Consider the following 26,574-nt stretch of genomic DNA (forward strand, 5'->3'; position numbering starts at 1 on the left):
CACAAAAACAAATATTTGAAAAATCCGACCCCAAATGCAATATTTTTTTTTTTACTTTAAATCCAATGTTTTAATAACATCTCTAGAATTAGTCAATAACAAAAAATAAATAAAAAACGATTCTAAATGAAGTGGTTATCCCACTGGCTATCATAAGGTGAATGCTCCAATTTGTAAGTCGCTCTGGATAAGAGCGTCTGCTAAATGACGTAAATGTAAAATGTAAATGAACGGTATCCGGGATGACGCCATGACGTTATTGGCGTGGCGTGAATGTGAGCGTAATGTGGATAGACGAAAGGTTTGACCAACCACCAACCAGCGCAGCGGATGACGAATACAGCAGATACATCTTACGGCTTTGTTTACGGCGTTGGAAATGGCGGCAAACGAAAACATGGACCCCACACTTGATGTGGAATGTGTAGTTAATCGTTGGATGGTGGATTATTATATATCTGTGGCATTTGATACTTTTAGGAATGAACGGTATACTGATTTCTGTGAGATCAGAGACATCCTTCAATGTGAGTAACGTTAGCGTCTTCGCGAAAACCAATACAGGTGTCTGTACCGTCTCTGCCTAATAAGACAGTTTTATACCACGTGTTAGCTAGCTCGATACGTTAGCAAACTGTGCGGTAACGTTGACTGTTCGCTAGACCAGTTGGTAGTACTAGTCTCGGAGATCCCTGATGAACAGTTTTTGTCCTAACGTTAGCTAGGTAACGTTAGCATCACACAGTTGATTCAAATAACGTCAGTCAACTCAATACTATAAAGCGTTGATTATTTGAATCAGCTGTGTAGCGCTAGGACAACAACTAAACCAGTTCGTTTGTACGGGAACGACACGGTTTCCCAAAACGTTCGCGAACAGACTTGTTTGGTTCGGTGGGTGTAGCGGGTTTGGCATGAAGTAGTGACTGACGTGTTTAAAGGCAAGTTGTGCATTTTGAACCCACAACCCGTCTCCGTTTTTCAACTGGTCGTTCAGTACATCACCGTTTCTGTTAATTGAACGTTGTGTTATGTACTGAACGCAGCCCAGGACCGAGTTTAGCTACACTCATCCAGACTAGCTACCTCTGGAAAAGCCTGCTTATGGTTTCCGCGGATACATTTGCAGACGTTTTGCTCCATGTGAACTACAATTCAAACCGGTTTTCGAAACATATGCAGATGATGTCCCTTATCTTTCATATCAGCGAGAAATAATATTTTAAATACAAAAAATATTAACTTTAGCAGTTTTGCACAGATCCACAATCTGTGAGTGCCTCCAGTTGACGAACTACACTTCCTCCCCAGTTAAAGGCTCTGCATGGTCAATCTGAAGTGGCAGTACAATAATTACTGCAATGCAGCCTCCACAGACTTTAGGGCTTTCATACTTCTTCCGTTTAGCGGAGCAGAGCTGTTGTCAAAGAAGTGAGTTTGTGTTCATACAGGATGTACCGCCCCCAACCTACCGTCAGCCAATCATGTCAATGCGGAGCCCTCCAGATTGTTACAACATTTGAGAGGCGCACTGCGATGCAGTATGGAGCTAGATTTGGCCTCTGCATGCACCGCAATTCCAAATCAAATCAAATCCAATTTTATTGGTCACATGCGCCGAATACAACAGGTGCAGACATTACAGTGAAATGCTTACTTACAGCCCTTAACCAACAGTGCATTTATTTTTAACAAAAAGTTAAAAAATAAAACAAAAAAAGTGTTGGAAAAAAAAGAGCAGAAATAAAATAACAGTAGGGAGGCTATATATACAGGGGGGTACCGGTGCAGAGTCAATGTGCGGGGGCACCGGCTAGTTGAGGTAGTTGAAGTAATATGTACATGTGGGTAGAGTTAAAGTGACTATGCATAAATAATTAACAGAGTAGCAGCAGCGTAAAAAGGATGGGGTGGGGGGGGCAGTGCAAATAGTCCGGGTAGCCATGATTAGCTGTTCAAGAGTCTTATGGCTTGGGGATAGAAGCTGTTGAGAAGTCTTTTGGACCTAGACTTGGCACTCCGGTACCGCTTGCCGTGCGGTAGCAGAGAGAACAGTCTATGACTAGGGTGGCTGGAGTCTTTGACAATTTTGAGGGCCTTCCTCTGACACCGCCTGGTATAGAGGTCCTGGATGGCAGGAAGCTTGGCCCCAGTGATGTACTGGGCCGTACGCACTACTCTCTGTAGTGCCTTGCGGTCGGAGGCCAAGCAGTTGCCATACCAGGCGGTGATGCAACCAGTCAGGATGCTCTCGATGGTGCAGCTGTAGAATTTTTTGAGGATCTGAGGACCCATGCCAAATCTTTTCAGTCTCCTGAGGGGGAATAGGCTTTGTCGTGCCCTCTTCACGACTGTCTTGGTGTGTTTGGACCATGATAGTTCGTTGGTGATGTGGACACCAAGGAACTTGAAGCTCCACCTTCCATACGAAGGTCCGACCACATTTCGGATCAAGAATAAATTGGCTTTACGCTTACACACAGGTGTTCGGAATACGCTAGATGTCTCATCAAATCTAAATCCAATTGTATTGGTCACATGCCGAATACAACTGGTGTAGACTTTAACGTGAAATGCTTGCTTACGAGCCCATTCCCAACAATGCAGAGTTAAAAAGTAAGAAAAATATGTCGAGGAAAAAACAAGGAAATAGTAACACAATAAAATAACAATAACGAGGCTATATACAAGGAGTACCAGTACAGAGTCAATGTGCAGGGGTACGAGGTAGTTGAGGTAATATGTACATGTAGGCAGGGGTAAAAGTGACTAGTCAATCAGGATAGATAATAAACAGAGTAGCAGCAGTGTTGGTAGTTGAGGTAATATGTACATGTAGGTAGGGGTAAAAGAGACTAGTCAATCAGGATAGATAATAAACAGAGTAGCAGCAGTGTTGGTAGTTGAGGTAATATGTACATGTAGGTAGGGGTAAAAGTGACTAGTCAATCAGGATAGATAATAAACAGAGTAGCAGCAGTGTTGGTAGTTGAGGTAATATGTACATGTAGGTAGGGGTAAAAGAGACTAGTCAATCAGGATAGATAATAAACAGAGTAGCAGCAGCGTATGTGTGTGTGTTGGATTGTCAGTGTAGTGAGTGTGTGGGTAGAGCCCAGTGAGTGTGCATAGAGCTAGTGCAAGAGAGTCAGCGCAAAATAAAATAAAGGGGGTCAATGTAAATAGTCCAGGTAGCCATTTGATTAACTGTTCAGCAGTCTTATGGCTTAGGGGTAGAAGCTGTTCAGGAGCCTTTTGGTCATGCAGTAGAAGAGAGAACAGTCTTGGGTGGCTGAAGTCTTTGACAGTCATTAGCACAGGTGGCTGCCTATGTCTTCTATAAACATGGAGATATGGCCATGTGGGAACACCAACCCTATAAAGGTGTGTAGTAATTTAACCTTTATTTTAATTTTATTTTTAATAATTTCTCACTGATCTGAAAGATACGTTCCTTATGTTTCCAAAACCACAAGCGATGAGTGTTTTTATTTAGAGCAAGAGTCGGGGGGTTGGGCTCTTCACAAAACTTCCTCGGTCAGAAGATACTATCGTCAAAATGCGCTAAAGCAGTTAGCCCCATTTAATAGACGCTAGCTAACACATTATCCAACAACATCCTCTTTTCAGGTCATCTGGTTCGGCCGTTGGAAGCCAACGATGCCATGCCGAAGAAGATTCGAGCAATACAGTTCCTCACCAGGATAAATGATGGTGACAAACTCGGTGAGAATTTTGAGCTAAACTTTAAGTAACTTGCTAGCTAGCTAGCTACGTAACAACACTAGCTAGGTAACAACACTAGCTAGGTAACAACACTAGCTACGTAACAACACTAGCTACGTAACAACACTAGCTAGGTAACAACACTAGCTACGTAACAACACTAGCTAGGTAACAACACTAGCTAGGTAACAACACTAGCTAGGTAACAACACTAGCTAGGTAACAACACTAGCTAGGTAACAACACTAGCTACGTAACAACACTAGCTAGGTAACAACACTAGCTACGTAACAACACTAGCTGAGTAACAACACTAGCTACGTAACAACACTAGCTAGGTAACAACACTAGCTAGGTAACAACACTAGCTACGTAACAACGCTAGCTAGGTAACAACGCTAGCTACGTAACAACGCTAGCTACGTAACAACGCTAGCTAGGTAACAACGCTAGCTACGTAACAACTCTAGCTAGGTAACGGTATGAACTAATATTCATTCCCATGTTGAAAATCAGAGACACCTGAAATGTGACCCCCAAGTGCCACAATCTGCTGTTCCTTATAGCTAGCTAGCTGTGTCTTTGAAATCAAGTCTAAGATCACTGACACAGTTGATCTCTTGCCGTCCACAGACTTCTCGTTTGAATCTCAGGAGTTCCTCACTCCGCTGGAGTCTGCTATGAGTGTATTGGACAGCATCAGCGAGGAGTTGACAGTTCCCCAGAAAGACCTGGAGAGAGTACACAAGTCTATCAGAGAGATGGTGAGATCTGGCCCCACTGTGTGGTGAGATCTGGCCCCACAGTGTGGTGAGATCTGGCCCCACAGTGTGGTGAGATCTGGCCCCACAGTGTGGTGAGATCTGGCCCCACAGTGTGGTGAGATCTGGCCCCAATGTGTGGTGAGATCTGGCCCCACTGTGTGGTGAGATCTGGCCCCACTGTGTGGTGAGATCTGGCCCCACTGTGTGGTGAGATCTGGCCCCACTGCGTATAATAATTGAATGGTCCCCTGTTGAAACCCTAAACACTGTTGTGATTTTTCATGTCATCCCTGTCCAACATTATACGATGGGCTCTGAGTGGCTATAGAGGGAGGACACAGTGTACTGTGATCAATAACATTCTGCGTTATACTGAATTGCACAACTATTTGCCCGTTCATGTCTTCCCCTTGTCATTCTGTTGTGATTGTCTTTTGCCGCGTTGTGCATTCTTACATCAGTCTTGCATTCAACCTTGTTTTGTTTTGCTCTGTAGTTGGTGATGGTGTGCATTAAGAACAACGCGTTTGACAAAGCCAAGGAGGTTTTGACGAAATACTTCCCAAAAGGCATGGTTGGAAAGGTGAGCTAACTGATAACTCCTAAAGAGATGATGGCAACTATACGAACAGGACATAGAGGCATTTAGACCCATCTGTCTTTTAACCCGAGGGACAGGACAGAGGCATTTAGACCCATCTGTCTTTTAACCCGAGGGACAGGACAGAGGCATTTAGACCCATCTGTCTTTTAACCCGAGGGACAGGACAGAGGCATTAAGACCCATCTGTCTTTTAACCCGAGGGACAGGACAAAGGCATTTAGACCCATCTGTCCTTTAACCTGAGGAACAGTACAAAGAGGCATTTAGACCCATCTGTCTTTTAACCGGAGGAACAGGACAGAGGCATTTAGACCCATCTGTCTTTTAACCCGAGGGACAGGACAGAGGCATTTAGACCCATCTGTCTTTTAACCCGAGGGACAGGACAGAGGCATTTAGACCCATCTGTCTTTTAACCCGAGGACAGGACAGAGGCATTTAGACCCATCTGTCACCGAGGGACAGGACAGAGGCATTTAGACCCATCTGTCTTTTAACCCGAGGGACAGGACAGAGGCATTTAGACCCATCTGTCTTTTAACCCGAGGGACAGGACAGAGGCATTTAGACCCATCTGTCTTTTAACCCGAGGGACAGGACAGAGGCATTTAGACCCATCTGTCTTTTAACCCGAGGGACAGGACAGAGGCATTTAGACCCATCTGTCTTTTAACCTGAGGGACAGGACAGAGGCATTTAGACCCATCTGTCTTTTAACCTGTGGTCATCATGCATTTACACAAGTTATCATAACCCTTAGGAAATGAAGTTTGAGTCCCAAATGGCACCCTATTCCCTATATAATGCAATACTTTTGATCAGAGCCATGTGGGGGTCTGGTAAAGTAGTGCACTAGAGAATATAGTGCCATTTGGGACTCAGACAAATGCAGGGTAACGTCGTTAGAGGCTGGTGCAGGGTAATGTCGTCAGAGGCTGATGCAGGGTAATGTGTCCTCCAGAAAGCGATCTTCCTGGGGCTGGTCAGCAAGAGGAGCAGTGAGCATTCAGTCCTGCAGCAGGTCACCTACCAGCAGTTTAAACAAGAGATGCTGCAGTTCTGTGAAAGCCTGTTCACCTACTCTCCTCCTTTCCTGTGCAGGGTATGTATGTATTGTATTCCCTCAGGGACACTCTGGCTGCGTCCCCAATGGCTCCCCTTTCCCTATATAGGGTACTGCTTTTGACCAGGGTCAATAGGGGGGCCGTTGGGGACACAGCTTCTAAGTACATGCTGAGGAACATGTTGTTCTAACTGTTTGGGCTGATGTCTCAGTACTTATTCAGTTGTACTGTATCTAACTAAAGACACACTGGGAGCTCTCTGTCTCCCAGAACCCACTGCTCCTAACCCGAACTGAGGGGATCTGTCTGTGTGAATACCAGGCTGCCAGACAGCTGATGGTGAAGAGACAGGAGGCAGGACAGGATGCGGAGGAAGGAGACTGTCCCTCAGTCCCTCAGCCAGAGGACCACCTTGGACCAGCAACACAGGACAACACATCCAGACACAAACCCAGGTAGCCTCATGGATCCAATGTCAATCAATCAAAGTAAATGTATTTTATAAAGCCCTTTTACCTCAGGTATTGTGATGCCGTGCTTGCCAGTTACCTAGCCTAGCCTCCGAAGGTCATTGGGCCCCACCACCACAGTGTGTGGAGATGCAGGGAGCTTCAACAGTATTGGGACAGTGACATCGTTGTTTGTTTTGGCTCTGTACTTGTTGGATGCATTTGCCGATACTCCCAATACCTTTTGGAGCTCAATGTAGTCGACCACTTGATTTTGAATACTTTAAATTAAAGTACAACCTTCATAACGCTCTTCCTTCAAGTAATCACCAATCTGTGTGTTCAGATGTTTGCCATCGAATGGCTGTGATCCAGTAAAACCGTGTCAGACGACACGATGCCGTTCATTAGTATTGGAACACCTGGGTCGTGTTCATTAGGCACCAAATGGAAGAACACTGACTGAAACACGGAGGGACTGTTTGGACTTGTCCAATAAGAAACGCTCGTTTTTGTTTTCCGTTGCATAAGATTTTCCTCTGGTGTGCCCTAATGAATATGACCCTATCTTGATCTCTCCCTCCAGTCCTCTGTCTAAACTGCCTGACTCTGTCCCTCCAGTCCTCCCTGTCTAAACTACCTGACTCTGTCCCTCCAGTCCTCCCTGTCTAAACTGCCTGACTCTGTCCCTCCAGTCCTCTGTCTAAACTACCTGACTCTGTCCCTCCAGTCCTCTGTCTAAACTACCTGGCTCTGTCCCTCCAGTCCTCTGTCTAAACTGCCTGACTCTGTCCCTCCAGTCCTCTGTCTAAACAGCCTGACTCTGTCCCTCCAGTCCTCTGTCTAAACTGCCTGACTCTGTCCCTCCAGTCCTCTGTCTAAACAGCCTGACTCTGTCCCTCCAGTCCTCTGTCTAAACTACCTGACTCTGTCCCTCCAGTCCTCTGTCTAAACTGCCTGACTCTGTCCCTCCAGTCCTCTGTCTAAACAGCCTGACTCTGTCCCTCCAGTCCTCTGTCTAAACAGCCTGACTCTGTCCCTCCAGTCCTCTGTCTAAACAACCTGACTCTGTCCCTCCAGTCCTCTGTCTAAACTACCTGACTCTGTCCCTCCAGTCCTCTGTCTAAACTGCCTGGCTCTGTCCCTCCAGTCCTCTGTCTAAACTGCCTGACTCTGTCCCTCCAGTCCTCTGTCTAAACTGCCTGACTCTGTCCCTCCAGTCCTCTGTCTAAACTGCCTGACTCTGTCCCTCCAGTCCTCTGTCTAAACAGCCTGACTCTGTCCCTCCAGTCCTCTGTCTAAACAGCCTGACTCTGTCCCTCCAGTCCTCTGTCTAAACTGCCTGACTCTGTCCCTCCAGTCCTCTGTCTAAACAACCTGACTCTGTCCCTCCAGTCCTCTGTCTAAACAGCCTGACTCTGTCCCTCCAGTCCTCTGTCTAAACAGCCTGACTCTGTCCCTCCAGTCCTCTGTCTAAACAACCTGACTCTGTCCCTCCAGTCCTCTGTCTAAACAGCCTGACTCTGTCCCTCCAGTCCTCTGTCTAAACTAGCCTGACTCTGTCCCTCCAGTCCTCTGTCTAAACAGCCTGACTCTGTCCCTCCAGTCCTCCTTGTCCTTCCTGTCTAAACAGCCTGACTCTGTCCCTCCAGTCCTCTGTCTAAACTACCTGACTCTGTCCCTCCAGTCCTCTGTCTAAACTGCCTAACACTGTCCCTCCAGTCCTCTGTCTAAACAGCCTGGCTCTGTCCCTCCAGTCCTCTGTCTAAACTACCTGACTCTGTCCCTCCAGTCCTCTGTCTAAACAGCCTGACTCTGTCCCTCCAGTCCTCTGTCTAAACAGCCTGACTCTGTCCCTCCAGTCCTCTGTCTAAACAGCCTGACTCTGTCCCTCCAGTCCTCTGTCTAAACAGCCTGACTCTGTCCCTCCAGTCCTCTGTCTAAACTGCCTGGCTCTGTCCCTCCAGTCCTCTGTCTAAACAGCCTGACTCTGTCCCTCCAGTCCTCTGTCTAAACAGCCTGACTCTGTCCCTCCAGTCCTCTGTCTAAACAGCCTGACTCTGTCCCTCCAGTCCTCTGTCTAAACAGCCTGACTCTGTCCCTCCAGTCCTCTGTCTAAACAGCCTGACTCTGTCCCTCCAGTCCTCTGTCTAAACAGCCTGACTCTGTCCCTCCAGTCCTCTGTCTAAACAGCCTGACTCTGTCCCTCCAGTCCTCTGTCTAAACAGCCTGACTCTGTCCCTCCAGTCCTCTGTCTAAACAGCCTGACTCTGTCCCTCCAGTCCTCTGTCTAAACAGCCTGACTCTGTCCCTCCAGTCCTCTGTCTAAACAGCCTGACTCTGTCCCTCCAGTCCTCTGTCTAAACTACCTGACTCTGTCCCTCCAGTCCTCTGTCTAAACAGCCTGACTCTGTCCATCCAGTCCTCTGTCTAAACTGCCTGACTCTGTCCCTCCAGTCCTCTGTCTAAACAGCCTGACTCTGTTCCTCCAGTCCTCCCAGTGCACCCCCTGGTGGCGTCCGGCTGACCCGCAGCCGGCTGAAGGCCGTTTATACAGCCCTGGCCGAGGAGCTGAGGGAGCCCATGACCTTTGCCGAGCTGGAGGAGGTGGTGGAAAGGGAGGTGATGGAGGAGAACGCAGGAAAAGGAGATGCTGTTGTGGACCAAGAGGAACCCGTCCTGCATCTCTCCGGAAGCCCCAGGTTGTCAATCATATCACTACCCTGCTGCTTCCTGTCCTATGGTAGCCTGGTTACCAGTCATATCACTACCCTGCTGCTTCCTGTCCATGGTAGCCTGGTTACCAGTCATATCACTACCCTGCTGCTTCCTGTCCTATGGTAGCCTGGTTACCAGTCATATCACTACCCTGCTGCTTCCTGTCCTATGGTAGCCTGGTTACCAGTCATATCACTACCCTGCTGCTTCCTGTCCTATGGTAGCCTGGTTACCAGTCATATCACTACCCTGCTGCTTCCTGTCCTATGGTAGCCTGGTTACCAGTCATATCACTACCCTGCTGCTTCCTGTCCTATGGTAGCCTGGGTACCAGTCATATCACTACCCTGCTGCTTCCTGTCCTATGGTAGCCTGGTTACCAGTCATATCACTACCCTGCTGCTTCCTGTCCTATGGTAGCCTGGTTACCAGTCATATCACTACCCTGCTGCTTCCTGTCCTATGGTAGCCTGGTTACCAGTCATATCACTACCCTGCTGCTTCCTGTCCTATGGTAGCCGGGTTACCAGTCATATCACTACCCTGCTGCTTCCTGTCCTATGGTAGCCTGGTTACCAGTCATATCACTACCCTGCTGCTTCCTGTCCTATGGTAGCCTGGTTACCAGTCATATCACTACCCTGCTGCTTCCTGTCCTATGGTAGCCTGGTTACCAGTCATATCACTACCCTGCTGCTTCCTGTCCTATGGTAGCCTGGGTACCAGTCATATCACTACCCTGCTGCTTCCTGTCCTATGGTAGCCTGGTTACCAGTCATATCACTACCCTGCTGCTTCCTGTCCTATGGTAGCCTGGTTACCAGTCATATCACCACCCTGCTGCTTCCTGTCCTATGGTAGCCTGGGTACCAGTCATATCACTACCCTGCTGCTTCCTGTCCTATGGTAGCCTGGTTACCAGTCATATCACTACGCTGCTGCTTCCTGTCCTATGGTAGCCTGGGTACCAGTCATATCACTACCCTGCTGCTTCCTGTCCTATGGTAGCCTGGTTACCAGTCATATCACTACCCTGCTGCTTCCTGTCCTATGGTAGCCTGGTTACCAGTCATATCACTACCCTGCTGCTTCCTGTCCTATGGTAGCCTGGTTACCAGTCATATCACTACCCTGCTGCTTCCTGTCCTATGGTAGCCTGGGTACCAGTCATATCACTACCCTGCTGCTTCCTGTCCTATGGTAGCCTGGTTACCAGTCATATCACTACCCTGCTGCTTCCTGTCCTATGGTAGCCTGGTTACCAGTCATAACACTACCCTGCTGCTTCCTGTCCTATGGTAGCCTGGTTACCAGTCATATCACTACGCTGCTGCTTCCTGTCCTATGGTAGCCTGGTTACCAGTCATATCACTACCCTGCTGCTTCCTGTCCTATGGTAGCCTGGTTACCAGTCATATCACTACCCTGCTGCTTCCTGTCCTACGGTAGCCTGGTTACCAGTCATATCACTACCCTGCTGCTTCCTGTCCTACGGTAGCCTGGTTACCAGTCATATCACTACCCTGCTGCTTCCTGTCCTACGGTAGCCTGGGTACCAGTCATATCACTACCCTGCTGCTTCCTGTCCTACGGTAGCCTGGTTACCAGTCATATCACTACCCTGCTGCTTCCTGTCCTACGGTAGCCTGGTTACCAGTCATATCACTACCCTGCTGCTTCCTGTCCTACGGTAGCCTGGTTACCAGTCATATCACTACCCTGCTGCTTCCTGTCCTACGGTAGCCTGGTTACCAGTCATATCACTACCCTGCTGCTTCCTGTCCTATGGTAGCCTGGTTACCAGTCATATCACTACCCTGCTGCTTCCTGTCCTATGGTAGCCTGGTTACCAGTCATATCACTACCCTGCTGCTTCCTGTCCTATGGTAGCCTGGTTACCAGTCATATCACTACCCTGCTGCTTCCTGTCCTATGGTAGCCTGGTTACCAGTCATATCACTACCCTGCTGCTTCCTGTCCTATGGTAGCCTGGTTACCAGTCATATCACTACCCTGCTGCTTCCTGTCCTATGGTAGCCTGGTTACCAGTCATATCACTACCCTGCTGCTTCCTGTCCTATGGTAGCCTGGTTACCAGTCATATCACTACCCTGCTGCTTCCTGTCCTATGGTAGCCTGGGTACCAGTCATATCACTACCCTGCTGCTTCCTGTCCTATGGTAGCCTGGGTACCAGTCATATCACTACCCTGCTGCTTCCTGTCCTATGGTAGCCTGGTTACCAGTCATATCACTACCCTGCTGCTTCCTGTCCTATGGTAGCCTGGTTACCAGTCATATCACTAACCTGCTGCTTCCTGTCCTATGGTAGCCTGGTTACCAGTCATATCACTACCCTGCTGCTTCCTGTCCTATGGTAGCCTGGTTACCAGTCATATCACTACCCTGCTGCTTCCTGTCCTATGGTAGCCTGGGTACCAGTCATATCACTACGCTGCTGCTTCCTGTCCTATGGTAGCCTGGTTACCAGTCATATCACTACCCTGCTGCTTCCTGTCCTATGGTAGCCTGGTTACCAGTCATATCACTACCCTGCTGCTTCCTGTCCTATGGTAGCCTGGTTACCAGTCATATCACTACCCTGCTGCTTCCTGTCCTATGGTAGCCTGGGTACCAGTCATATCACTACCCTGCTGCTTCCTGTCCTATGGTACTCTGGTTACCAGTCATATCACTACCCTGCTGCTTCCTGTCCTATGGTATTCTGGTTACCAGTCATATCACTACCCTGCTGCTTCCTGTCCTATGGTAGCCTGGTTACCAGTCATATCACTACCCTGCTGCTTCCTGTCCTATGGTAGCCTGGTTACCAGTCATATCACTACCCTGCTGCTTCCTGTCCTATGGTAGCCTGGTTACCAGTCATATCACTACCCTGCTGCTTCCTGTCCTATGGTAGCCTGGTTACCAGTCCTATCACTACGCTGCTGCTTCCTGTCCTATGGTAGCCTGGGTACCAGTCCTATCACTACGCTGCTGCTTCCTGTCCTATGGTAGCCTGGTTACCAGTCATATCACTACCCTGCTGCTTCCTGTCCTATGGTAGCCTGGTTACCAGTCATATCACTACCCTGCTGCTTCCTGTCCTATGGTAGCCTGGTTACCAGTCATATCACTACCCTGCTGCTTCCTGTCCTATGGTAGCCTGGTTACCAGTCATATCACTACCCTGCTGCTTCCTGTCCTATGGTAGCCTGGTTACCAGTCATATCACTACCCTGCTGCTTCCTGCCCTATGGTAGCCTGGTTACCAGTCATATCACTACCCTGCTGCTTCCTGCCCTATGGTAGCCTGGTTACCAGTCATATCACTACCCTGCTGCTTCCTGTCCTATGGTAGCCTGGTTACCAGTCATATCACTACCCTGCTGCTTCCTGCCCTGTGGTAGCCTGGTTACCAGTCATATCACTACCCTGCTGCTTCCTGTCCTATGGTAGCCTGGTTACCAGTCATATCACTACCCTGCTGCTTCCTGTCCTATGGTAGCCTGGTTACCAGTCATATCACTACCCTGCTGCTTCCTGCCCTGTGGTAGCCTGGTTACCAGTCATATCACTACCCTGCTGCTTCCTGTCCTATGGTAGCCTGGGTACCAGTCATATCACTACCCTGCTGCTTCCTGTCCTATGGTAGCCTGGGTACCAGTCATATCACTACCCTGCTGCTTCCTGCCCTATGGTAGCCTGGTTACCAGTCATATCACTACCCTGCTGCTTCCTGTCCTATGGTAGCCTGGGTACCAGTCCTATCACTACGCTGCTTCTTCCTGTCCTATGGTAGCCTGGTTACCAGTCATATCACTACCCTGCTGCTTCCTGTCCTATGGTAGCCTGGTTACCAGTCATATCACTACCCTGCTGCTTCCTGTCCTATGGTAGCCTGGTTACCAGTCATATCACTACCCTGCTGCTTCCTGTCCTATGGTAGCCTGGTTACCAGTCATATCACTACCCTGCTGCTTCCTGTCCTATGGTAGCCTGGTTACCAGTCATATCACTACCCTGCTGCTTCCTGTCCTATGGTAGCCTGGTTACCAGTCATATCACTACCCTGCTGCTTCCTGTCCTATGGTAGCCTGGTTACCAGTCATATCACTACCCTGCTGCTTCCTGTCCTATGGTAGCCTGGTTACCAGTCATATCACTACCCTGCTGCTTCCTGTCCTATGGTAGCCTGGTTACCAGTCATATCACTACCCTGCTGCTTCCTGTCCTATGGTAGCCTGGTTACCAGTCATATCACTACCCTGCTGCTTCCTGTCCTATGGTAGCCTGGTTACCAGTCATATCACTACCCTGCTGCTTCCTGTCCTATGGTAGCCTGGTTACCAGTCATATCACTACCCTGCTGCTTCCTGTCCTATGGTAGCCTGGGTACCAGTCATATCACTACCCTGCTGCTTCCTGTCCTATGGTAGCCTGGTTACCAGTCATATCACTACCCTGCTGCTTCCTGTCCTATGGTAGCCTGGGTTACCAGTCATATCACTACCCTGCTGCTTCCTGTCCTATGGTAGCCTGGGTACCAGTCATATCACTACCCTGCTGCTTCCTGTCCTATGGTAGCCTGGTTACCAGTCATATCACTACCCTGCTGCTTCCTGTCCTATGGTAGCCTGGGTACCAGTCATATCACTACCCTGCTGCTTCCTGTCCTATGGTAGCCTGGTTACCAGTCATATCACTACCCTGCTGCTTCCTGTCCTATGGTAGCCTGGTTACCAGTCATATCACTACCCTGCTGCTTCCTGTCCTATGGTAGCCTGGTTACCAGTCATATCACTACCCTGCTGCTTCCTGTCCTATGGTAGCCTGGGTACCAGTCATATCACTACCCTGCTGCTTCCTGTCCTATGGTAGCCTGGTTACCAGTCATATCACTACCCTGCTGCTTCCTGTCCTATGGTAGCCTGGTTACCAGTCATATCACTACCCTGCTGCTTCCTGTCCTATGGTAGCCTGGTTACCAGTCATATCACTACCCTGCTGCTTCCTGTCCTATGGTAGCCTGGTTACCAGTCATATCACTACCCTGCTGCTTCCTGTCCTATGGTAGCCTGGGTTACCAGTCATATCACTACCCTGCTGCTTCCTGTCCTATGGTAGCCTGGGTACCAGTCATATCACTACCCTGCTGCTTCCTGTCCTATGGTAGCCTGGTTACCAGTCATATCACTACCCTGCTGCTTCCTGTCCTATGGTAGCCTGGGTACCAGTCATATCACTACCCTGCTGCTTCCTGTCCTATGGTAGCCTGGTTACCAGTCATATCACTACCCTGCTGCTTCCTGTCCTATGGTAGCCTGGTTACCAGTCATATCACTACCCTGCTGCTTCCTGTCCTATGGTAGCCTGGGTACCATTCTGTTTAGTTAACATTCCACTCATTGTCATGCTAATCATGTTTGGCATGACAAGGAGTGGGATGTTATCCCAAACAGAGTGTATTTCTCCAGGCTAGCCCTATGGACTTCTCTGCTCCCCAGATTGTATATAGTTTAATGTTGATGATGTTCCCCTTCCTCCTCCGTTTCTCTGCCTCTTGTTTGTCTTTGTTAAAGTGTGTTGTGAGGGACCCCTGTTAAATGCACTTTAACTGGATCTGCCTTCACCTGACTTGACCCCCAGGCAGGGCTCAGACGCTGTGCTGGAGCAGGATGTCCCTGGGTCCCAGAGAGACTCAGGCAGTCCAATGGAGGCCTCCCCTGCTGACCTGGCACCCCCAGCAGATCTGGCACCAGAGGCAGGCCCACAGTGGAAGAGCAGAGGCTGGCCTTACACCATAGCCAGGCTGGTTATGGAGCCAGACAGCCAGGTAAGAGGAGAGAGTGAAGCAGCAGGGTTGAGGTTTTAATGCAAATGAGTTGTTAAATCACTTGGTGGATTGATAATGGTGAGGGAAGTGAGCAGGAGGGATAAGGCTTTAATGGAGTAATTCAACTCATGGCTTGAATTTGAATTAACTTCTTGAATTACCTCATCTTCTAACCCTGGTGTACAGGATTCATGACCTCATCTTCTAACCCTGGTGTACAGGATTCATGACCTCATCTTCTAACCCTGGTGTACAGGATTCATGACCTCATCTTCTAACCCTGGTGTACAGGATTCATGACCTCATCTTCTAACCCTGGTGTACAGGATTCATGACCTCATCTTCTAACCCTGGTGTACAGGATTCTACGGCCTCTCTAGAGCAGCCTGTAGATGAGAGGGAGGAGCCGGTAGCTGAGAGGGAGGAGCCGGTAGCTGAGAGGGAGGAATCGGTATCCAACGGGGAGGAGTCAGTCAGCCGGGCGGACCCACTAAGCCCCGCCTCCACCTGCAGCCCACCCACACGGAAGTATCGCAAACGACGAGCCAGAGAGAGAACCAAAGAGTAAGTCAAGAACAAGAAAACAATGTCCAATCCCGGAGCTCGAGTAAATGACATCACTAAGCTGCTCCCCAATGTACTAAGTCAGGACATGGAAATGGATTCTATCGTAGTCCATGTGGGTTTTAATGACATTATGAAGGGCAGCTCTGAACAGTTGAAACTGGATTTTAAAGAACTGATTGACTCTCTGCTAGACACTAACAGAATATCCATCATATCTGGCCCTGTGCCCGCTCTGAATCGTTGCATTGAACGCTTTAGCAGGATTCTTGCTCTTCACAATTGGCTACGTGATTATTGCAGCTCAATGGGTGTAACTTTTGTTGACAATTTCAATCCCTTTTGGAAACAAAACACGTTTTATAAGGAGGATGGGATCCACCCAAATCATTTGGGTTCCTGGATCCTTTCGCAGCATTATAAGGCTGCGTAGAGACAATGACTTATCAATGACCCAAGCCCAGCTCAGCTAATCCCTACCATTGTGACACAGAGTTGTCAAAATTGTCAAAGGCGCACAATTGGCCCGGCGTCGTCCAGGGTAGGGGAGGGAATGGCCGGCAGGGATGTAGCTCAGTTGGTAGAGCATGGCGTTTGCAACACCAGGGGTTGTGGGTTTGATTCCCAGCACTCACTAACTGTAAGTCGCTCTGGATAAGAGCGTCTGCTAAATGACTAACATGTAAAATGTAAGAAACAAGGTTCATGAAATCAATAATTTGCTAGTAACAGATGACATTCATATTCTGACTATCTCTGAAACTCACTTAGATAATACCTTTGAGGATACAGTGGTAGCAATGCAAGGTTATAACATTTACAGAAAATATAGAAATGCCAATGGTGGAGGTGTTGCTGTTTTTATATTCAGAACCAGATTCCTGTGAAGATTAGCGAGGATCTCATGTTAAATACTGTTGAAGTAAACATGGCTACAGGTTAATCTGCCTCACTTAAAGCCAATTCTGGTGGGAAGCTGCTATAGACCACCAAGTGCTAACAGTCAGTATCTGGATAATATGTGTGACATGTTTGGTTAAATCCCAGTGGATTGAGGGGAATTGAATAATTGTATGGTTGAGAGGGATGAGGCAAAAGGAATGGCAAATAAGTCTGGTTGCACAACCGATTGGCAAACGTACTGCAAATTGAGAAATTATGTGACTAAACTGAATAAAAAGAAGAAATAACTACACTATGAAACAAAGATAAATGACACAAAGAATGATGGTAAAAAGCTTTGGAGCCCCTTCAATTACATTTTGGGGAAAAAGGCAAACTCAGCTCCATCATTCATTGAATCAGATGGCTCATTCATCACAAAACCCACTGATATTGCCAACTACTTTAATAATTTTTTCATTGGCAAAATTAGCAAACTTAGGCATGACATGCCAGCAACAATTGCTGACACTACACATCCAAGTATATCTGACAAAATTATGAAAGACAAGCATTGTAATTTTGAATTCTGTAAAGTGAGTGTGGAAGAGGTGAAAAAATTACTGTTGTCTATTAACAATGACAAGCCAACGGGGTCTGACAACTTGGATGGAAGATTACTGAGGATAATAGCGGACGATATTGCCACTCCTTTTTGTCATATTTTCAATTTACAGTGGGGGAAAAAAGTATTTAGTCAGCCACCAATTGTGCAAGTTCTCCCACTTAAAAAGATGAGAGAGGCCTGTAATTTTCATCATAGGTACACGTCAACTATGACAGACAAATTGAGAGAAAAAAATCCAGAAATTCACATTCTTTTTATTTGCAAATTATGGTGGAAAATAAGTATTTGGTCACCTACGAACAAGCAAGTTTTCTGGCTCTCACAGACCTGTAACTTCTTCTTTAAGAGGCTCCTCTGTCCTCCACCGTTACCTGTATTAATGGCAGCTGTTTGAACTTGTTATCAGTATAAAAGACACCTGTCCACAACCTCAAACAGTCACACTCCAAACTCCACTATGGCCAAGACCAAAGAGCTGTCAAAGGACACCAGAAACAAAATTGTAGACCTGCACCAGGCTGGGAAGACTGAATCTGCAATAGGTAAGCAGCTTGGTTTGAAGAAATCAACTGTGGGAGCAATTATTAGGAAATGGAAGACATACAAGACCACTGATAATCTCCCCTCGATCTGGGGCTCCACGCAAGATCTCACCCCGTGGGGTCAAAATGATCACAAGAACGGTGAGCAAAAATCCCAGAACCACACGGGGGGACCTAGTGAATGACCTGCAGAGAGCTGGGACCAAAGTAACAAAGCCTACCATCAGTAACACACTACGCCGCCAGGGACTCAAATCCTGCAGTGCCAGACGTGTCCCCCTGCTTAAGCCAGTACATGTCCAGGCCCGTCTGAAGTTTGCTAGAGTGCATTTGGATGATCCAGAAGAGGATTGGGAGAATGTCATATGGTCAGATGAAACCAAAATATAACTTTTTGGTAAAAACTCAACTCGTCGTGTTTGGAGGACAAAGAATGCTGAGTTGCATCCAAAGAACACCATACCTACTGTGAAGCATGGGGGTGGAAACATCATGCTTTGGGGCTGTTTTTCTGCAAAGGGACCAGGACGACTGATCTGTGTAAAGGAAAGAATGAATGGGGCCATGTATCAAGAGATTTTGAGTGAAAACCTTCCATCAGCAAGGGCATTGAAGATGAAATGTGGCTGGGTCTTTCAGCATGACAATGATCCCAAACACACCGCCCGGGCAACGAAGGAGTGGCTTCGTAAGAAGCATTTCAAGGTCCTGGAAGGTCCTGGAGTGGCCTAGCCAGTCTCCAGATCTCAACCCCATAGAACATCTTTGGAGGGAGTTGAAAGTCTGTGTTGCCCAGCGACAGCCCCAAAACATCACTGCTCTAGAGGAGAACTGCATGGAGGAATGGGCCAAAATACCAGCAACAGTGTGTGAAAACCTTGTGAAGACTTACAGAAAATGTTTGACCTGTGTCATTGCCAACAAAGGGTATATGACAAAGTATTGAGAAACTTTTGTTATTGACCAAATACTTATTTTCCACCATAATTTGCAAATAAATTCATTAAAAATCCTACAATGTGATTTTCTGGATTCTCTTTTACTCATTTTGTCTGTCATAGTTGATGTGTACCTATGATGAAAATTACAGGCCTCTCTCATCTTTTTAAGTGGGAGAACTTGCACAATTGGTGGCTGACTAAATACTTTTTCCCCCACTGTAAGCCTACTAGAAAGTGTGTTCCCTCAGGCCTGGAGGGAAGCAAGAGTCATTCCGCTACCTAAGAATAGTAAAGCCCCCTTTACTGGCTCAAATAGCCGACCAATCAGCCTGTTACCAACCCTTAGTAAACTATTGGAAAAAATGGTGTTTGACCAGAACAATGCTATTTTACAGTAAACAAATTGACAACAAACTTTCAGCATGCTTATAGAGAAGGACATTCAACAAGCACAGCACTTACACAAATGACTGATGATTGGCTGAGAGAAATTGATGATAAAAAGATTGTGGGGTCTGTTTTGTTAGACTTCAGTGCGGCTTTTGACATTATCGATCATAGCCTGCTGCTGGAAAAACATATGTGTTATGGCTTTACACCCCCTGCTATAATGTGGATAAAGAGTTACCTGTCTAACAGAACACAGAGGGTGTTCTTTAATGGAAGCCTCTCCAACATAATCCAGGTAGAATCAGGAGTTCCCCAGGGCTGCTGTCTAGGCCCCTTACTTTTTTCAATCTTTACTAACGACATGCCACTGGCTTTGAGTAAAGCCACTGTGTCTATGTATGCGGATGACTCAACACTATACACGTCAGCTACCACAGCGACTGAAATGACTGCAACACTTAACAAAGAGCTGCAGTTAGTTTCAGAGTGGGTGGCAAGGAATAAGTTAGTCCTAAATATTTCTAAAACTAAAAGCATTGAATTTGGGACAAATCATTCACTAAACCCTAAACTTAAACTAAATCTTGTAATAAATAATGTGGAAACTGAGCAAGTTGAGGTGACTAAACTGCTTGGAGTAACCCTGGATTGTAAACTGTTATGGTCAAAGCATATTGATACAACAGTAGCTAAGATGGGGAGAAGTCTGTCCATAATAAAGCACTGCTCTACCTTCTTAACAGCACTATCACCAAGGCAGGTCCTACAGGCTCTAGTTTTGTGGCACCTGGACTACTGTTCAGTCGTGTGGTCAGGTGCCACAAAGAGGGACTTGGGAAAATTACAATTGGCTCAGAACAGGGCAGCACGGCTGGCCCTTAAAAGCACACGGAGAGCTAACATTAACGACATGCATGTCAGTCTCTCCTGGCTCAGAGTGGAAGAGAGATTGACTTCATCACTACTTGTTTTTTTAAAGAGGTGTAGACAAGCTGAATGTACGAGCTGTCTGTTTGGAATACTCAGACACCCATGCATACCCCACAAGACATGCCACCAGAGGTCTCTTCACAGTCCCCAAGTCCAGAACAGATTATGGGAGGCGCACAGTACTACATAGAGCCATGACTACATGGAACTCTATTCCACATCAGGTAACTCAGTCAGGCAGTAAAATGAGATTTAAAAAAACAAATAAAACTACACTTTATGGAACAGCGCGGACTGTGAAGAGACACAAGGCACACACACAGCATTCGCTAACACACGCTAACACACGCACACATTTTAATATTGTTATTTTGCTGTATTATTGATTTTGTATTGTAAATATATTATGGTAGAGTAGTGTGTAATAAGGTATTGTTTTATTGTATGTAAATTGTGGTTGGACCCCAGGAAGAGTAGCTGTTGCCTTGGCAGCCGCTAATGGGGATCCGTAATAAATACAAATACAAGGACGTCCCTGCATATAGTACTGCGTTAATGGCAGGGCCTTTTAACCAGCTCTCTTTGACTTTAACAGACGAGGGTAGTGGAAGCTGACTGAAACGGAGAGGGAATAAGAAACGCTTGGCGTGCCCTAATGAATACGACCTCTGTCTCCAGGTCCTCGTCTGACCCCGAGGAGGATGTGTGTATTCTGGATGACACCCCTGAGCATGTAGAACGTACCACCCGGTCCGTTTCTACCCCCCAGAGAGGCTCCACCCCCCAGAGAGGCCCATCCAATCAGAGAAGCTCTTCACATAAGAGAAGCTCCACCCCTCAGAAGGAATCCACCAGTAAAAAGGGAACCGATCCGAAGTGGTATGTAGAGCTATATAGCTTCAGAATAGTTCTGTCTTCTCCACTGGGATATGATTCTATGAGACATTTTGGTTATGTATTTCAGGGATAAGGTAGAGGATGATGTTCAAATCACAGCTGATTTGACTTTCTCTCTCTCTTTATATAATGGTGCTGTCATCTGCAGGAAGCAGCTATTCAGGGTTGCCAAGGAATCCAAGGATAGGTGGAGCGATGAAGATGATTTATTTGACTCCCCTCACAAAGACAGTAATTATGATGATCAACAGTTATGATTCAAAACTGTGTGGTGTTTTATTACTAGGGATTTTACTATGGAGTTCTAACCTATGTCTTTGTTTAGGTTCTGGAGAAAGCAACAGAACCAGTACCACTGGAGGTGGCAGGAAGAGGGTGAGTTTAGGTTCTGGAGACAGAACCAGTACCACTGGAGGTGGCAGGAAGAGGGTGAGTTTAGGTTCTGGAGGCAGCAACAGAACCAGTACCACTGGAGGTGGCAGGAAGAGAGTGAGTTTAGGTTCTGGAGGCAGCAACAGAACCAGTACCACTGGAGGTGGCAGGAAGAGGGTGAGTTTAGGTTCTGGAGGCAGCAACAGAACCAGTACCACTGGAGGTGGCAGGAAGAGGGTGAGTTTAGGTTCTGGAGGCAGCAACAGAACCAGTACCACTGGAGGTGGCAGGAAGAGGGTGAGTTTAGGTTCTGGAGACAGCAACAGAACCAGTACTACTGGAGGTGGCAGGAAGAGGGTGAGTTTAGGTTCTGGAGACAGCAACAGAACCAGTACCACTGGAGGTGGCAGGAAGAGGGTGAGTTTAGGTTCTGGAGACAGCAACAGAACCAGTACCACTGGAGGTGACAGGAAGAGGGTGAGTTTAGGTTCTGGAGACAGCAACAGAACCAGTACTACTGGAGGTGGCAGGAAGAGGGTGAGTTTAGGTTCTGGAGACAGAACCAGTACGACTGGAGGAGACAGGAAGAGGGTGAGTTTAGGTTCTGGAGACAGGAAGAGGGTGAGTTTAGGTTCTGGAGACAGGAAGAGGGTGAGTTTAGGTTCTGGAGACAGAACCAGTACGACTGGAGGAGGCAGGAAGAGGGTGAGTTTAGGTTCTGGAGACAGCCTCAGTTTAGAAGATGGTGACATTCTGGAAAATATTCAGACCCCTTCCCCTTTATCCACAGTTTGTTACGTTACAGCCTTATTCTAAAATTGATTAAATTAATTTTAAAAAATCCTCATCAATCTACACACAATACCCCATAATGACAAAGCGAAAACAGGTTTTTAGAAATGTTTGCAAATTTATACAAAGTAAAAAACAGAAATACCTTATTTACATAAGTATTCAGACCCTTTGCTATGAGACTCAAAATTGAGCCATCCTTGAGATGTTTCTACAACTTGATTGGAGTCCACCTGGGGTAAATTCAATTGATTGGACATGATTTGGAAAGGCACACATCTGTCTATATAAGGTCCCACAGTTGACAGTGCATGTCAGAGCAAAAACCAAGCCATGAGGTCGAAGGAATTGTCCGTAGAGCTCCGAGACAGGATTGTGTCGAGGCACAGATCTGAGGAAGGCTACCAAAAAATGTCTGCAGCATTGAAGGTCCCCAAGAACACAGTGGCCTCCATCATTCTTAAATGGAAGAAGTTTGGAACCACCAAGACTCTTCCTAGAGCTGGCCGCCCGGCCAAACTGAGCAATCGGGGGAGAAGGGCCTTGGTCAGGGAGGTGACCAAGAACCCGATGGTCACTCTGACAGAGCTCCGCTGTGGAGATGGGAGAACCTTCCAGAAGGACAACAATCTCTGCAGCACTCCACCAATCAGGCCTTTATGGTAGAGTGGCCAGACGGAAGCCACTCCTCAGTAAAAAGCACGACAGCCCTCTTGGAGTTTGCCAAAAGGCACCTAAAGACTCTCAGACCATGAGAAACAAGATTCTCTGGTCTGATGAAACCAAGATTGAACTCTTTGGCCTGAATGCCAAGCGTCACGTCTGGAGGAAACCTGGCACCATCCCTACGGTGAAGCATGGTGGTGACAGCATCATGCTGTGGGGATGTTTTTCAGCGGTAGGGACTGGGAAACTAGTCATGATCGAGGGAAAAGTGAACAGAGCAAAGTACAGAGAGATCCTTGATGAAAACCTGCTCCAGAGCGCTCAGGAATTCGGACTGGGGCGAAGGTTCACCTTCCAACAGGACAACAACCTTAAGCACATAGCCAAGACAACGCAGGAGTGGCTTCGGGACAAGTCTCTGAATGTCCTTGAGTGGCCCAGCCAGAGCCCGGACTTGAACCCAATCAAAACATCTCTGGAGAGACCTGAAAATAGCTGTCCAACCTGACAGAGCTTGAGAGGATCTGCAGAGAAGAATGGGAGAAACTCCCCAAATACAGGTGTGCCAAGCTTGTAGCGTCATACCCAAGAAGACTTGAGGCTGTAATCGCTGCCAAAGGTGCTTCAACAAAGTACTGTGTAAATCGTCTGAATACTTATGTAAATGTAAAATGTACGTTTTATATTTTGTATATATTTGCTAATAATTGTAAAAACTTGTTTTGGCTTCGTCATTATTGGGGTATTGTGTGTAGATTGATGAGGAAACAAACGATTTAATCCATTTTAGAATAAGGCTGTAACGTAACAAAAGGGTTCTGAATACTTTCCAAATGCACTGTAGGTTTTTAAATGTTGATGGTTTCCTGGACACAGATTTAAGGCTAGTCCTGGACTAAACAGCAAACAACTCAATGGAGAATCAGGACCAGGCTTAATCTGTGTCCGGGAAACCTCTACATAATGTATACTATGTTAACCCTAAGTGCTGTCCTCTACAGTGTGTATACTATGTTAACCCTAAGCGTTGTCCTCTACAGTGTTGTATACTATGTTAACCCTAAGCGTTGTCCTCTACAGTGTTGTATACTATGTTAACCCTAAGCGTTGTCCTCTACAGTGTTGTATACTATGTTAACCCTAAGTGTTGTCCTCTACAGTGTTGTATACTATGTTAACCCTAAGTGTTGTCCTCTACAGTGTTGTATACTATGTTAACCCTAAGTGTTGTCCTCTACAGTGTGTATACTATGTTAACCCTAGGTGTTGTCCTCTACAGTGTGTATACTATGTTAACCCTAAGTGTTGTCCTCTATAGTGTGTATACTATGTTAACCCTAAGTGTTGTCCTCTACAGTGTGTATACTATGTTAACCCTAAGTGTTGTCCTCTACAGTGTGTATACTATGTTAACCCTAAGTGTTGTCCTCTACAGTGTGTATACTATGTTAACCCTAAGTGCTGTCCTCTACAGTGTGTATACTATGTTAACCCTAAGTGTTGTCCTCTACATAATGTATACTATGTTAACCCTAAGTGCTGTCCTCTACAGTGTTGTATACTATGTTAACCCTAAGTGTTGTCCTCTACAGTGTTGTATACTATGTTAACCCTAAGTGTTGTCCTCTACAGTGTGTATACTATGTTAACCCTAAGTGTTGTCCTCTACAGTGTGTATACTATGTTAACCCTAAGTGTTGTCCTCTACAGTGTGTATACTATGTTAACCCTAAGTGTTGTCCTCTACAGTGTGTATACTATGTTAACCCTAGGTGTTGTCCTCTACAGTGTTGTATACTATGTTAACCCTAAGTGTTGTCCTCTACAGTGTGTATACTATGTTAACCGTAAGTGTTGTCCTCTACAGTGTGTATACTATGTTAACCCTAAGTGTTGTCCTCTACAGTGTGTATACTATGTTAACCCTAAGTGTTGTCCTCTACAGTGTGTATACTATGTTAACCCTAAGCGTTGTCCTCTACAGTGATGTATACTATGTTAACCCTAAGCGTTGTCCTCTACAGTGTTGTATACTATGTTAACCCTAAGTGTTGTCCTCTACAGTGTGTATACTATGTTAACCCTAAGTGTTGTCCTCTACAGTGTGTATACTATGTTAACCCTAAGTGTTGTCCTCTACAGTGTGTATACTATGTTAACCCTAAGTGTTGTCCTCTACAGTGTGTATACTATGGTAACCCTAAGTGTTGTCCTCTACAGTGTGTATACTATGGTAACCCTAAGTGTTGTCCTCTACAGTGTGTATACTATGGTAACCCTAAGTGTTGTCCTCTACAGTGTGTATACTATGTTAACCCTAAGTGTTGTCCTCTACAGTGTGTATACTATGTTAACCCTAAGTGTTGTCCTCTACAGTGTGTATACTATGTTAACCCTAAGTGTTGTCCTCTACAGTGTGTATACTATGTTAACCCTAAGTGTTGTCCTCTACAGTGTGTATACTATGTTAACCCTAAGTGTTGTCCTCTACAGTGTGTATACTATGTTAACCCTAAGTGTTGTCCTCTACAGTGTGTATACTATGTTAACCCTAAGTGTTGTCCTCTACAGTGTGTATACTATGTTAACCCTAAGTGTTGTCCTCTACAGTGTGTATACTATGTTAACCCTAAGTGTTGTCCTCTACAGTGTGTATACTATGTTAACCCTAAGTGTTGTCCTCTACAGTGTGTATACTATGTTAACCCTAAGTGTTGTCCTCTACAGTGTGTATACTATGTTAACCCTAAGTGTTGTCCTCTACAGTGTGTATACTATGTTAACCCTAAGTGTTGTCCTCTACAGTGTGTATACTATGGTAACCCTAAGTGTTGTCCTCTACAGTGTGTATACTATGTTAACCCTAAGTGTTGTCCTCTACAGTGTGTATACTATGTTAACCCTAAGTGTTGTCCTCTACAGTGTGTATACTATGTTAACCCTAAGTGTTGTCCTCTACAGTGTGTATACTATGGTAACCCTAAGTGTTGTCCTCTACAGTGTTGTATACTATGTTAACCCTAAGTGTTGTCCTCTACAGTGTTGTATACTATGTTAACCCTAAGTGTTGTCCTCTACAGTGTGTATACTATGTTAACCCTAAGTGTTGTCCTCTACAGTGTGGATACTATACCTTGAGTGTTCTGTTGTGTCCCTACTGTAGATGTGGACAGCAGAGGAGACCGAGTGGGTGAAGGAGGGAGTGCGTCGCTATGGAGAGGGGAACTGGACCAGAGTACAGTCCTCTTTCCCCTTCGTCGGCCGAACATCCGTCAACATCAAGGATAGGTGGAGAACCATGAAGAAACTAAAGATGGTCTGAGGGCACCAAACAGAAGAACACTGGCTAAAACAGGGGAAGGACTATCTACTAACTTGTCCTATAAGAAATGCTCCTTTTTCGCTTTCAGTTGCAAAATGTTTTTCTACGGGGTGCAGTAATGAATTCGACCCTGGAGAGGGCCTCTGAGCTACGTACGAGAATGACGACATTATCCAGTTGAGAGAATGGATGCAGACTTTTAAACGTTTTCTTTCCACAAAATGTTGATTTTGTTAAATTAACATTTACCCGCCGCACATCCATCAACGATGAGGACGGGTGGAGGACCATGAAGAAGCTAAAGATGGGCTGAGGGCCTTTGGACTAAGCGAGAGAGAATAGGTAGATTATCCAGCTAATCTAAATGGATGTTTTAGAAACGTTCTAGAATATGTTCAATGTTGATTCTGCCACTTTTTAACAGATTCTTGAAATAAGACAGACAGTCTTTCTTCGTAGAATAAAGACTTCTCTTATACTGACTGGCC

At 46.4% G+C, this 26,574-nt stretch overlaps 1 protein-coding gene across 4 annotated transcripts; it reads left to right on the forward strand.

The window, feature by feature from the left end:
* Window positions 1-308: 308 nt before the first annotated feature.
* terfa (telomeric repeat binding factor a) lies at window positions 309-26,568 on the forward strand. 4 transcript variants are annotated; one of them, XM_045217194.1, is made up of 13 exons: window positions 309-527; window positions 3,631-3,726; window positions 4,360-4,490; window positions 4,987-5,073; window positions 6,056-6,196; window positions 6,429-6,613; window positions 9,100-9,309; window positions 14,974-15,160; window positions 15,522-15,724; window positions 20,716-20,916; window positions 21,083-21,165; window positions 21,674-21,723; window positions 25,928-26,568. In XM_045217194.1, the coding sequence occupies exons 1-13, from the start codon at window positions 380-382 to the stop codon at window positions 26,084-26,086; spliced, it is 1,881 nt and encodes a 626-aa protein (XP_045073129.1). In that variant the 5' UTR covers window positions 309-379; the 3' UTR covers window positions 26,087-26,568. The 4 variants fall into 4 exon arrangements, with proteins under 4 accessions (XP_045073129.1, XP_045073128.1, XP_045073131.1 ...); XM_045217193.1 differs by lacking the exon at window positions 21,674-21,723 and adding an exon at window positions 21,260-21,309 and having other exon boundaries at window positions 310-527; XM_045217195.1 differs by lacking the exon at window positions 21,674-21,723 and adding an exon at window positions 21,260-21,309 and having other exon boundaries at window positions 312-527; window positions 6,480-6,613.
* The last annotated feature ends 6 nt before the right edge of the window (window positions 26,569-26,574 follow it).

The sequence above is a fragment of the Coregonus clupeaformis genome, unplaced genomic scaffold (assembly GCF_020615455.1).
Source record: "Coregonus clupeaformis isolate EN_2021a unplaced genomic scaffold, ASM2061545v1 scaf0962, whole genome shotgun sequence".
NCBI classification, from domain to species: Eukaryota; Metazoa; Chordata; class Actinopteri; order Salmoniformes; family Salmonidae; genus Coregonus; species Coregonus clupeaformis.

Excerpts from the sequence above, each read along its gene's own strand:
- terfa (XM_045217194.1), top strand. The coding sequence starts at position 380 with ATGGCGGCAAACGAAAACATGGACCCCACACTTGATGTGGAATGTGTA. Across the intron at positions 6,614-9,099 it reads ACATCCAGACACAAACCCAG|TCCTCCCAGTGCACCCCCTG; the intron begins GTAGCCTCATGG and ends CTGTTCCTCCAG. Across the intron at positions 15,161-15,521 it reads TTATGGAGCCAGACAGCCAG|GATTCTACGGCCTCTCTAGA; the intron begins GTAAGAGGAGAG and ends CCTGGTGTACAG.